Consider the following 13,567-nt stretch of genomic DNA (forward strand, 5'->3'; position numbering starts at 1 on the left):
TGGAACCAAAGAATCGTTTCGATGAGGTTATATACTAATCCAAGGCAACTAGGTAATAGGTTCAGATAAACTAGCAAGGCTGGATGTATAGAAAAAGAAAGAGAAGTCCGGTAAATCGTCATATGTTCAAACAGTTAAAGGAGAAAACCGACAGAACCCCATCCCACCCGCGCACCATAGCCGAGACCGTCAGAGCAATTACATAGAAACAGAGATGTTATGTCCAATACAACGGAAACACATCAAGAATAGAGCCCCTGGTATCATGTTGCATAGTCATGGGAACAAAGTGGTATCATAGGGATGGCAAAAGAAATCGCAAAGAGAAATCGCAAAGGGGGGTAAGAAACACAGGGGAAATAATGTCGACTCGACATGTATGTAGAAAGTCGGGAATATGACACAAGGGGAACGTTTCAGAAGTCAAAAATAAGAGGGAGGAGAAATATGTGTTGAGTTGCGGAGAGTCGACACCCTACTCCTCAGTCAAAGCATCGTCACCAGTCTCTCGCCAGTCTTGGGATCGCTCCGTCAACCGACGCACACCAGAAACACGCTGGGCCCAGTGAGCTTCGGATGGAGTGCGGAAGGTGTAGGCGCGCTGTGAGGAGATCACACCAATGCTCTGGAGCACTGCCTTGCGTGAATCACGCCCGAAGACTGCCGGGTGGTTGATCCACTCCAGGGACGATTCCAGATCAGCGTTCAGGGCAATCATCGTCTGAGCATCGACTGCGGAGGCTGGCGTGATGGTGTTGGTGTCGGATGCGGATGAATGGGTTCCGCCAAAGGTAGACGATTTAGGGGAGGAGGCCGAGACGGGAGTGTCGCCGCGGCTATCGGCATCGTCAGACTTGGAAGCACCCGGGGGCAGAGGTGGTAGGCCACCCTTGCCCAGGCCTTTGAGGATGCTGCGGGTTTCGTTGAGGAGGTGCATTGCGCGGTCATGCTGGCCCCGAGAAACCAGCGTGAGAGCACGGGTCAGCATGTCGGAAGTGAGTAGCTCCATCCGGCGCTGCACGATCGAGGGATGAGGAGGAATTGGAGGGGTCGAGGATCGCTGGCCGTTGGCCCGAGGATTAGGAGGCAACATGGTAATGGCCAGGAGTGAAGGGCGGGGGGAGTGGGTGAGATGGCCATCGCGGAGCAGGTCGCCGTAGGTTAGATCAGCCTGGATCAATGGGACCTCTTCAACACTTAAGACTCGGCCCTCGTCACCATCGGAACAGCCGCCGAGAGCCTCCAATCCGGAGACTAGGCTCTCCCACGGATCCTGCGGCATGTTGTCCTGCGTAGCGTTGTCGGGCTGGATGACAAGTTGAACCAAGACGTCGCGCTTGTCGCCGAACCGAAGATCTCCCAGTGCGGCTTCCGCATCTTTGCCAGTTGCACGCTTTGTGGTGTGAAGAGCGCCGCTAATCTTGACAAACTTGGCGGGTGACCCTTCAGGTAGACGGAGCTTCAACTTGACGTTTTGGTGGGAGGTTGTCTGCAACGCACCCAGGCATCCAGCAACACATTCTCGCAACATCATCCAATCCTTCACATACGAATAAGATCCCTTGGTACGAGTAGACAACTCGATCATGGTATCGGGTTTGTGGGTCAACCCAAGTCCAAAGGAGTGGATGGTGACCTTGGCAGCTTCCGCACGGGAGACCACGAAATCAACGCTTTCAGGGTCGGAGATAGAAGAGTCGCTGATCAGAAGAATGGTCGAGACGGGGTTGTTGAATTTGCGCTGCATCAGAAGATCCATGGCGACATTTGCACCTTCAACCACGTCCGCGCGGAGACTCTTTTGGCCAACCGGCCGGATCGATTCCAAGATCTTGGACCATCCAGCCCAGGACTTGGTGGTCATACCAACCAGGGGCACCCCTCCACCACTCGAGCCAAAAGTCACGAGGCCCATCCGGTCCCGAGGGCCGAGATTCTGCACGAGGAATTTGAGGGCATCGCGCAGGAGAGTAATCTTCAAGCCTTGCATAGACGAGGACACCGGAATGACCACGACAAGATCGAGGGGGATATGAACAGTGTTGATGGCAGGGAATTCTGCATCGGGGCTGGCGTAGTCGGGGTTGGTGTAGTCTGTAATGGCGGTATTGATGGATTTTCCTGCCCCGTAAGACGAATTGATAGAAGCTTGTCGTTGGATTCCACGGCTACCGCGGTAGTCATCCTCCTCCGCCCCCGAGTTGTCGTAGTCATAGTCATTGTGGCGTGAAATGGCCTCTGGGTGCAAATCGATCAAAGACCGACGCCATATTTCAAGCTGGTTGCGATTCTGGAAGCGAAGGTAGAAACAGGGCAGCTCAGTGACAGAAAGGTTTAAGGAGAGAATAGGTTCATCTGGCGACACCTCGATGGACTTTAAATGCTTCTTAATCAATATCGAGCCCTTCAGACTGCAACGAACAGGCTTGCGTCGCCCGGTTGCATCAAATTGGGAGTCACCCGATTTCTTCTCCTTGACACAAATAAGCATCTCGCCGAAGAGATAGCATTCCAACTCCTGCCAGGAATCCCGATCCTTGCCCACGCGCATGTGTCCGTGGAGGCGCAGCTTGCCGAACCGTTGGAACTCAAGACCGTGCCAATTGTCCACTCGGTTGCGCAATTCCTCGGCCACCTCTTCCATATTCTCCGTTGGCTCATACTGGATCGATCGAGCATCCTGTCCGCCACCAAATCGTCCTGCATATGCCTCATCCGGCTGCGACTGTCCGGAAGGCGTGTGCCGTAGGTCATCCAAGTCAGGACGCCAATTGGCGTCGGGCACCTCGACCGTAATCAGACACGTGAGGGTCTGCTGTTGGCGAGATCGATTCATAGTTGGAAACTCGCTTCGGACAGTGACTATCGGCGCAGGAATGGGATTCTTGGCGACCTTGGGGCGAGGACTGAGGTCTGACTCCATAGCTTGCACATCGTAATCATGACGCCGCCCACTGGCGTGGTGTCCTTCATTGTATTCGCCCGATGAGCCGGCCGCGCTGCCGTTCCGGGAGTGGGGTTGACGAGGGTTAGAGCCCACGGTCAATCGCTCTACGCGCTCACGCTGGCTGCTGGTATCACGGCTATCTCGTCGATTATAGGATGAATCTCTCGAGGGGTTGTAGGGTGGTTCCTTTGCCGAGGGGTTGTAAGATGCGTCCCTCGTGTAAGGTGGCTCCCGGGTACCCGAGGTGTAGCGACTGCCGGATTCACTCGGTGCTCGTCGACTGGACGGCTCCCATGGAGTAGGTGTTGTCAAGCCACTGCGTACCGTTGCGGTATCATTCGACGTCACTGAACGAACAATATTACTAATTTTCTCTGGTGAATCATATTAGCCTTCTGGTCCTCCCCTCTGAACCCCGCACGAGAGACATACCGATATCCAAGACATTTCCGCCGCGACTCGTGTCCAAGGCCAATGGCGCATTGCAAGTTGGGCAGTATTGTCCATCGCATTCCCGTAGAAATTCATAGAAACAGGCCTCGTGGGAGACATGGGCACACGAGAGCTGCAGAACACGCTCGCCGCGTAGGGTATGTTCCAATGGTTCCTCACAGACAGCGCATTCGCTCCCGACAAAGGTCCTCTCCCTCCGCGTGTGGGTGCGGTCTACCTCCATTAGGCCGGTGGTCCGTCCCGATCTTGAATGAAATGATGTGCGTGAGCGATTTGAATGCGCAAGTTGACCGGGTTCTGGGTAGGCAGAATTAATCGATCCAGCGACAGTCGAAGGTGCTCTCCGGGTAATATCGGTCTGGTTGGAAAGACTGCTGCTAGGTCGGTCTATCACGCCTCGACTGAGTGAACGAAATGAACGGAGAGGTGAACGAGAGGATGATTCTGGCTGCAATTGAAATTCTGTACGTCACAGGTAACCTGGTTAGCAAGGTGGGGACTCTTCAAGACTAATAGCGGATTGAGGCTATTTTGCAGAAGCACAAAAGGATTGAGGATGTGGATAAGAGGGAGAGTAAAAAAGAAAAACACCCCAAACAATACTAGTACTCAGGGGAGGGTGGTTTTAGTCCGATTTATCCCATAGGCATCTAGAACAGGCCACAATAGTCTCAGATCTAGGACATTTCCAAGACTGGGAAATCCCAACTCTGATAGAAGAATAGAAGAGAGACATAGAGACAGAACACACTTACTTTTGGACTTTCTGGATCGACCTAGGAAACCCAGCTCAGATAGATGATGTTGAGTTGAGTCGTTCCCAGAGTAGTCCTCCGATCTAGGTGAACGTTTCCACATCGACTCAAAGGAAACAAAGAGGTGGGGGGGAAAAGAAAGAAAAAAAAATAACAAGGCGAACCTTCAGGAGCAAAAAGTAATCAAAAAAATAATAAACCAGAAAATAATTAAACAGAAAATAGAATAATAATTAAAATCCAAACATTTCAAGTGTAATAGTGTATACAAGATGAGGAAGAGCTGAACAGGGGGGCACACGGAGTACGGAGTATACACCACACGTTTAGAGTGGACCACATGGGAAAATAAATTGCAAAAAGGAAATTCAAAAAAAGAAAAAGACCAAAAGACCAAAAAAATCAAAAAGACCAGGAAAAAAACCAAAAGAAAAACCAAAAAAAGAAGAAAAACCATGGAATTGGTCAAGATCTTACTAGTACAATAAGTCCCACTCTGAACCATGGATATGGTGGTGGAGATCCCCTGAATTGATATTTTTACGGTTCCAAACATCTGAAGGTTCCAAGGTTAGCCTTATTGCACCCCTTATTATCAGAAGTTATCTTATTAATCTTTATTCTTGTATGTTGTATGTTGTACGGAGTATGTAGTATACGATTAGATGCATATGTACATGTGCAAATATGCATACTCAACCCTCGGTACTCTACTTCCCTCTTCGGACACGACACGGATATCCGATCGGCTTTACAATCCATTTAAGGGATCTGATCCTGAAATCGGGTTAATTAATTTACTATGGAGAACAAATGGAGTAGCGGGAGTACGGAGACATTTGTATTATTCATTCACCTCTTCTGCAATTCATAACTCTCTTAAATCTTTCCAAAAGTTGCTTCTTTCGGGGCTATCCACATCCTTTCCATATCTTTTCCATGGACTCTCAATACTCAAATATTCGGCGAATCCACCGGGGCCCTAACCTTAGGAATTACTCCAGTCCAAGAACGGGAAACCTAAATCCGTGAGTGGTGATAACAAGGTTGACGAGTGGATTTACTTCGGATCGGATTAATTTAATATCCGCTAATATACTAATTACCGACTCACGTGGTTGTAGGCGGCTCATTTATCCACTAGCCGTATACCCACCCTATATTGGCTAAGGACCACGCTCCTGGAACAGTGGCAAATTCCCAAGGTTCTCTGTCGATCCTCCGGGCTTTCCCTGTCAAAAGTTGTCCTGGGGATTCTGGAAAACGGAGACTTTATTCCTTTGGTCGAAATCATTTCTGCAATGACGCAATTTCTCTTCGACTATTCCAGGGTTTACCCTTTACCCCGGCTTCAAGCCCAAGTCCGTGTGACACCTGGAACAACAAAATTGGTCCTCGGCTTTGGATATCCTAAATGGGCGTATAGACACTCCTCCGGAGTTTTGACGATCACTCCTCCAGCAGCGGACTCCAACGGATATTTTCTGCTATAAGCCACATGGTAGGCCACTTCCCGAGCTCCCAGAAAATGGGTCAAGGGTCAACAGAAAATCCCCTTGGCCTAATTGGTGTGGCTCGTCTTCGCTTTAACTCCTGATCTCCCTCGTCGCGCCTGCAATTCGACACCGGCGGGTCTATCGTATTTTGTCCCACTCGTTAGCGCTTAAATCATCTGTCCTAGTAATAGGAGACGCGAAACTAGGAGAAATTGATTTGCACATCATTAACTGCAGCTCCCCGTTTATGGGTCGTTCCGTTGCCCGGGTGGGTGCGAATGTCGTTTACGCGGTGATCGACATACTCCTATGTTTTCTATGTTTCTGGTTTTTTGGTTGCTGCACAGTGTCTGTGCTCAGTTTAGCTACTTCTCCATTGTCTCGGAATCCTGGCTTGCCGAAGGCATCGTCAATGAGTGCTCTGCATAAATTGTCAAATCCTCGTGGTAGATGACGATTGGCAACGCCTCCCCCTTTTGAGGTGGGGTTTTGATATTGGATCTATCACAAACTATGTCGGTACACCCCCTATGCTGGCCTGCGCGTCATCTGCGTCGGAGAATTACTATGCAGGCTAATTGCAACTACAAAGAACGGACAAGAGCGGAGTTGACTGGTAACAAATCCTTGCTGCTCGGCCCTGGAGCTGTCAAGTCTAGGCATATAGAGTTGTGGCAAACCCTATCTGACAGCTCAGTTGGCTGTGTTGGCTCTAGACCGTCAAAATTAACACGGCTATTCTTCTTACAACAATACGGAGTACTCTGTACAACGATCCACATATATGTATAGATGTACTTTGGATATTGAAGCGCATAGATCAATGATCATCACCGTTGAAAGTTTCCATAGCGGAGATAGTAATGTAAACACAGTCTAACTCCTTTTAGCCGGTTGATCCTTTCCCTCTTTCTCAATTCTGTATGTTGTAGTGGTCCAGTGTTTCAGAGTACGAACTAGTCGCTTGTAAAAGAATTGACCAACTTGGAAGTGACATAATCACCATGATACCTCCGGGCTATCATCTAGCATTCTCTTACTTTGTACTCCGCACTCCGTACATACATAAGTTTAGAAATGCAACCCTGTAATCCCTTAATAGTAAATACGGTTGATTGGTTCCTACCTGCAGGTAACTGCATATCCATGCAGGTCTCATTGGCCAGGCTGATCCCGAACCGATAATCGTTAGCATAAAAGACTCGAGGACTTGAAATTGTGACCAAAGTTCAGTAGATGCAGTAGACTGCAGCTACTTCATGACGAGGATATAGATCCTTCGGGGTTGGGCTAATCCAGAACTGATTTCTGTCACAAGTCAATGTGTCTTTTTAAGACAACGGTGCGTCCGATGACGCTGATAGCTCTACAATCGACCGGGTTGGTTTCAGAAAAGGGTAGTCCAGTGTACACCTGCAACGCAGATCGTCCGTGCAAGCGGATGGTTCAGATCCTTTAGGGTGCTCCTTCACCACTCGTTCTCTCACACACAGACCCTCACACAAGGTACGGAGTAGGTAAGGGTCCTACGGCGGGATGGCTTGAATCCCATCAGCTTGGGCCACTATGAGTCTTATTCGATCGCAATCTGTCTTACCTGAACTTACCTGAATCAACACGGTGTTTCAGGTCTATCATTTGTAAAGGTTAACGTGGCCGTTGGAATAAATTAATATAAGTTAATATAACTAAGTTATGGATAAACTTGAGCCAATGCACGAACCGATGGAGACGTGGCGTTATTCGCCAATTCAGATGTCGGGCTTTGGTATCCTGCCTTTTCCCCCGATAGTGCCAATGGAGTGCCAATGGCGTCTATGTTGTAGTGTGTTTAAGATCCATCACTTTTACACTCGCGGGGTAATTTCGGATACATCTGTTCTTGACTCCGTACTTTGTGCATTGATACTTTTTGACACGTATTTCGTTTGAGCGTTAGGTCAATACGACATGTCTTTCCTGATCTTTGTTCAACGGCTTTGATTGTGCCGGTATGACGTGTCGAGTTCGTACTTTAGATGTGTATGTTTCAATTGGCTCGGCTATCAACGCCCTACACAATGCAAGCTGTTGAGATCGTATGGTTGGTATAACAGCGTTCTAACGCTTGTGGTGTATGGGTGTCGTCCGATTGGTGTGTAGGCAGAGTTGTGTTAGCCTAAAGCTCTTGATGAGGTTTGACTTGTATTTTCATGGTCAGTATGAATGGATTCTAATAGGTACATAGGTAAGCAATTGCTTGGCCGTCGACAGCTCCACGGGTTCTCATATACAACCCATGATGGAACCGATTTCGGCTTTGGCTAAAAATGAAGACGTTCAGGGCGAACACGATCCATGGTCTACACCGTACGATACTTCAAATAATCATTTACCGAAAGTAAAGAGATATCAATGTATTAACGGTTTCATTTGATCCCAAAGACAAGCAGAGCTCAAGGCTTGCTCGGGCGTTGTAAGTGAGCTTTCTCAAAGCTGGCGCTAAGGTACAATCGGGGCTTTAACCCTCGGATAAAGGAACTTTGGCATAGAATCACATGTCTCAACCCATGGAGGGAAAACGTCCGTCGTCAGAGTTCCTCACATCTCCATGAATATCCAAGAGCCCATTTCCTCAGTTCATTTTCCCTGTATCAAAGCAACCACTGCACTCTCTCCAGCAGCTGTTCCTCAGGTTCGCCAGTCAAGTCCCTCATCAGGGTAACCGACTCCTCCACTCCGATCCTGACTCCACGGACTTCTTCGACTCTGACCACGTAACGCAGTGCATCATCAATAAGAAACTGTTCTTCCAGTCGGATCAAGCCCTGGTAGTGAGCGCTGACTTTGTGGGCGTCGAGGTCGTGGAATTCGCAATTGTGGTCCGCTGAAATCGTGCCGTGGGCGCGAATGGTCACTTTGACGTCGGTGAAACCTTTGAAGATATTGGCAAAGCTCGGTCCGTCGGAGGTGATGGCGTCCCAGTGGTTCAAGACAAACATGATGTCGCAGCTATGGATCCGGCCATACATGAGGATATCGGTCAGAGACTTGAACGAGTCGGAATCTGGCTCAAGGTGGGTGATTGATTTATGAATCAATGGGCAGTAGCAGTAGGAACGTCCTTCCAGATCCCCATACTTGCGCTGGAACTTTCCCTGGAGCTCAATCAGGGCGGGACGAAGGTAGTACTTCATCTGGCCGATGTCGACGTGTGTGGGGCCCGGAGCGCCACGAGCAACGAACACAACCAGAGGTTCCATAGCAGTGCCGATGGGAGGGCCAGCGGGAGGACCCAACGGAAGGGGTGCGCTGGCAGTGGATTCCGCCATATCGAGATTGGTGCTGCTTGATGTTTGTTAGCTTCCTGTCCTTAGATAGAGGCATGGTGCAAAGATACCTTGGTCACACCGGTTCAGAAGCTGATGCAAAGAAAAAAGAGGACAATGAAGGGAGAAGCCAGCATTTTAAATAATGAGGCCCGGCCTTCGACACGCAGTGCCTGAACAAACTGCACTTCCATTTGGAAAGTCAATAGAGTCAATAAAGTCAATAAAGCATCATCTTGGGATCTTATTCATATGAGTAAGAATCTTGGAGTTGTTGAAGAGGACATGTGAGAAGGACGGTTTTGCCTTTTGAGACTCTCAATAGCTATTCGTCTCAATAGACCTTGGGGTTGGTGTCAACTGCCTTTTGATATCCATTTGGGGGTGGCCTTTTTCTGCCTCACAGTCGAAAACAGACATACTTCGAACTTTGGCATATTCAAGTCTGATTGTCTGAGACTCTGTTCTCATGACTGCTAATGTAATTTTGACCGTTTACCAAATTAGGTTGTTAGTATGGTGCCCTCTTGATCACTGATATATCCCAGCCTTGTATGCAACATATATTTGGTTCTAGAAGATTATTGCTTGTTAAGCTCGCTACAAGCAGATCCAATGACCTACAGGTATCGAAGAGGTGATTAGTTCCCCAGAGGATCTTGAATTCTATCTTCTTGTCGCCAAAGGGTTGAAGTTGCTATGGTATATAGAGGTGAATCGAACCGTTGGGGTTGGACCGGAGATCGAAACCAGAACAAAATCTCAGGCAAGCACAACAGAGATGCCATTTGTTAACTGCGATGGCCCATTTTGATAATTCCAAGGGAATTAATCACCAGATACAAGAAATATCCGAGCAAATATAGGAGAATCAATGTTCAGCGAAGTCAAGTAGTTTAACATCGGAGCCGGCCTGACGTTCCTCACCGGGCGGCCCCGATCTGGAAGCTGACTAAGACGGCAAAATTGAAGAGAGTTGTTGGGACGGAAAAAGGTGCTTATCATCTACAACGTACCATCTCCAATTCCCTCACAAAATGCTCTTCCGTGCTGCGGTCCGTCAGGCTGCGCCCTTGAGGCGTCGTGCCTTCACTCCTCTTGCCCGTCGCACTGTTACCACCGACGCCGCTTCCGCCAACGTCGAGAGCCCGGTGCCGCAGGTTTGTTGAGCCCTATCCGGAAGATCTGAAAAACCTCGCCCCAAAGGTTCCGGAGTTTCAATTGCTGATGCTTGTGCTTGCGCTTTAACAGGAGGATGATAAGCCGTTCACTGTCCGTCTCTCCGATGAGAGCTTCGAGACCTACGAGCTCGACCCACCCTCGTACACTCTCGAGACCTCCAAGAAGGAGCTCAAGCAGATGTACTACGACATGGTCGCGATGAGGTACGATAAGCAGAATAGCGGATGTTTTGGACTAGCCGTTGACTGACTGCTCGTTCTTTTTGCAGACGTATGGAGATGGCCGCCGATCGTCTGTACAAGGAGAAGAAGATCCGGGGTTTCTGCCATCTGTCGACCGGACAGGAAGCCGTCGCTGTCGGAATTGAGCACGCCATCACCCGCATGGACAAGGTTATTACCGCTTACCGTTGCCACGGTTTCGCTATGATGCGTGGTGGTACCGTCAAGTCCATCATTGGTGAGCTTCTCGGCCGCCGCGAGGGTATCGCGTACGGAAAGGGTGGTTCCATGCACATGTTCGCCGAGAACTTCTACGGTGGTAACGGTATCGTCGGTGCCCAGGTGCCCGTCGGTGCTGGTCTGGCCTTCGCCCAGCAGTACAACGAGCAGCCCAACACCTCCATCGTTCTCTACGGTGACGGTGCCTCCAACCAGGGTCAGGTCTTCGAGGCCTTCAACATGGCCAAGCTCTGGAACCTGCCCGTTCTCTTCGGTTGTGAGAGTAAGTGGTCTATTCCAAGACTTTACAGCCTCAGAAAAGCCACAGATGTATTAACGTTTATGTTTCTCTAGACAACAAGTACGGCATGGGTACCTCCGCCTCTCGCTCCTCCGCTCTGACCGAGTACTACAAGCGCGGCCAGTACATCCCCGGTCTGAAGGTCAACGGCATGGACGTCCTTGCCACCAAGGCCGCCGTCCAGTACAGCAAGAACTACGCCATCACCGGCAACGGACCCCTCGTTCTAGAGTACGTCACCTACCGTTACGGTGGCCACTCCATGTCCGACCCCGGTACCACCTACCGCAGCCGAGAGGAGATCCAGCGCATGCGCAGCACCCATGACCCCATCGCTGGTCTCAAGCAGAAGATGCTCGAGTGGGGCGTCACCTCCGAGGAGGAGCTCAAGGGTCTCGACAAGACCGCCCGTGCCAACGTCGACGCCGAGGTCGCCGAGGCTGAGAAGATGCCCGTCCCCGATAACACTTCCCGCATTCTCTTCGAGGACATCTACGTCCGTGGCTCTGAGCCCAAGTGGATGCGTGGTCGTACCGTCGATGAGACCTTCTACTACTAGATTGTTTCGCGCTATAGGCACTTCTGTGCATCGTGAAAGAGCTTTTAATCGTTGTGTGAAGGCTCGGGAAGGAATTCTTGGGTCGTTCTATCATTTATCTGTAATTTAGCCCGATGACTATTTTCTCTTATGTTTGTTTACTTGTTTTCTGTTCTAGAGTAGAGAGCAATTGCCATCGGCTGGGTCCTTTTCAAGCTCGTCAAATTTTAGGAAGTAGTCTTGCAATGTCTTCATCGAGAATATCAAGTAAAGACTTGGGTAGCAATATCAGCCCTCTCGAAGATATGGCAGGCCCGCCGTCCTTCGCAGTCGATAATGGGTATCATATCAGAAAGAAAAAGAGAAAGTAGAAGTACAAGTAAGAATAGAAGCCAGACAACACAAGCCACGCCTAGAGAAAAAGTACAAGACTTAAGACTCCATCTGCATCAAGCAGGCTCTTGTCTCAACATCTCAAGAATCAGGTCCTGGGTCCGCTGCACAGAGTCCAGCTTTTCCTCCATAGCAACACGTTCGCGCTCCAGTTCGCTTCGAAACTGGGCCTGCATCTCCTGACGTAGCTCTTCCTTCATTTGCTCAAGCTGGGTGTGAGTAGGACCTTGCTGTGGCTGTGGTTGTAACGTAGGCTGTACTTGCGGGTGCTGTGATTGCCGTGGAGAAGCTAGAACCGGTGGTTCAGAGGCGGCCTGCACCAAGGCCGAGATCACAGGTGAGGTGACACTCGGGTCTATACCACCCCCCGATGTGGAGTCTAGGTGTTTGTTGAGTTTTCCCAGGGTTTCGAGGACGGCTGAGACCATACGGCCGTCGGGTTGTGGAACTGGTGGTGTGGATATGGAGGGAAGGGGCGCGACTTTTGATGTGCTTTGTGGGGTTGAGAACATATTCTCGAAACCCGGTGGCAGTCTCAGTGATGTGCTCGCAGAGACAGGGGTGGAGGGTGATTCGAGGAAATGCGCGGGTGGTGCAGGGCCAGTAATTGAGGGCGAAGGCGTGGGGCTGGTAGCCGGGAGGGTAGCGTCACCGACGTTATTCGCAATAGGTTGGTGTAGCATACCCATCATTGCGCCGTTGGCATCAGTCGGGCTAGTGGCAGATGGTCCAGCCAGGTTCCGCCATGGTTCCTGGTCTCCATTATTCGAATTCTGGCGCCAGGGCTGCGGCTGTCTGCGCTTCTTGAGCTCATCCCGCTTTGCAATACGCCGGTTTTCGGATTCTTCCCACCGCTGCCAGGTCGGAAGCCAGGCATCGACGGCAGCTAACCATTGCGGGTTCATCAATTCCTCGGCCGTCGAACCGGGTGCGTTTGAGCCCCGCTGTCTCTGGTCCTCCAGGAACTTGATGCGCTGCCTCGTAACCATTTCAACTTTGCGCCGCACCGAATGCCACGAGTATGAACGGCCCTCATGGGTACGTTTGAACTCGGCGGCAATGGATATCCACCACTTGCACAGATTACTGCGGCTGCCGAAGGTGTCTGCGTTTCGGTTGCAGATCTCGAAGAGCGCTACTTCTTCTTTGGTGGTGAGACGTCTATGCTGTCGTGAAGTGTCGCCATTGAGCTCATCGTCGCCGTTGTGACTGCGCTTCGTCCCTCTGTTGGTGGTCGGTCCCGACATCAGTCTTGATCCATCTCCTTCGCTGGCTTGAGCTACGCCCACCGGCATCGGCGCATAGTATAGATCGGTTTGGAGGATGTCTCCTTCACGTGAATCACTTCCGGTCAGATTTGCCCCTCCAGGTGTCTCTTCGCTGCTCGCCGATGCGTTATCAGACGTAGGTGGATTCCTCACTACCACAGACACGGACTGAGAGGCTGGGCTGAACCCTGAGCGCAGGCCAGATGGTACTGTTCCAAAGGAATTTTGTGGAGGGTGGTACGAAGGATGGCCGTATTCGTGTGGTTGAATGCGCGTCATGAGGATAGCAGCTTTCGCAGTAGCAATAGCAGTCGAACAGGCGCTATGGGAGACCAACAGTGCAAGTTGGCTGGCCTATGGGGTCCAGGAGATAGCCTCCTTAGTTCAAAGTAGCCATCAATAGGGTGACAATAGTGTAGCAGACTAATGTAGAATGTCCTTGTCGATCTGTGGGGATAAAGATAAAGCTGCGATGGATTTCACTTG

The 13,567-nt window shown here is 50.3% G+C and overlaps 4 protein-coding genes across 4 annotated transcripts; 1 reads left to right on the forward strand and 3 right to left on the reverse strand.

Annotated features, from left to right (window-relative positions):
• Window positions 1-475: 475 nt before the first annotated feature.
• N7525_005157 (uncharacterized protein) lies at window positions 476-4,258 on the reverse strand (the record flags this gene model as incomplete). Its single annotated transcript, XM_061213295.1, has 3 exons — window positions 476-3,294; window positions 3,380-3,862; window positions 4,156-4,258. 3 exons carry the CDS (start codon window positions 4,256-4,258, stop codon window positions 476-478), a joined length of 3,405 nt encoding a protein of 1,134 aa, XP_061070316.1.
• Window positions 4,259-8,284: 4,026 nt separating this feature from the next.
• Window positions 8,285-8,962, reverse strand: N7525_005158 (uncharacterized protein; the record flags this gene model as incomplete). Its single annotated transcript, XM_002565072.1, has 1 exon — window positions 8,285-8,962. One exon carries the CDS (start codon window positions 8,960-8,962, stop codon window positions 8,285-8,287), a length of 678 nt encoding a protein of 225 aa, XP_002565118.1.
• Window positions 8,963-9,996: 1,034 nt separating this feature from the next.
• Window positions 9,997-11,441, forward strand: N7525_005159 (pyruvate dehydrogenase (acetyl-transferring) subunit E1 alpha; the record flags this gene model as incomplete). The annotated part of the gene is made up of 4 exons (XM_002565071.1): window positions 9,997-10,119; window positions 10,211-10,344; window positions 10,410-10,864; window positions 10,936-11,441. The coding sequence occupies 4 exons, from the start codon at window positions 9,997-9,999 to the stop codon at window positions 11,439-11,441; spliced, it is 1,218 nt and encodes a 405-aa protein (XP_002565117.1).
• Window positions 11,442-11,869: 428 nt separating this feature from the next.
• On the reverse strand, window positions 11,870-13,360 carry N7525_005160 (uncharacterized protein; the record flags this gene model as incomplete). Its single annotated transcript, XM_002565070.1, has 1 exon — window positions 11,870-13,360. One exon carries the CDS (start codon window positions 13,358-13,360, stop codon window positions 11,870-11,872), a length of 1,491 nt encoding a protein of 496 aa, XP_002565116.1.
• Between the last annotated feature and the right edge of the window lie 207 nt (window positions 13,361-13,567).

Source organism: Penicillium rubens (genome assembly GCF_028828025.1).
Source record: "Penicillium rubens strain IBT 27055 chromosome Unknown utg000002l_segment0_segment0, whole genome shotgun sequence".
Classification (NCBI taxonomy): domain Eukaryota; kingdom Fungi; phylum Ascomycota; class Eurotiomycetes; order Eurotiales; family Aspergillaceae; genus Penicillium; species Penicillium rubens.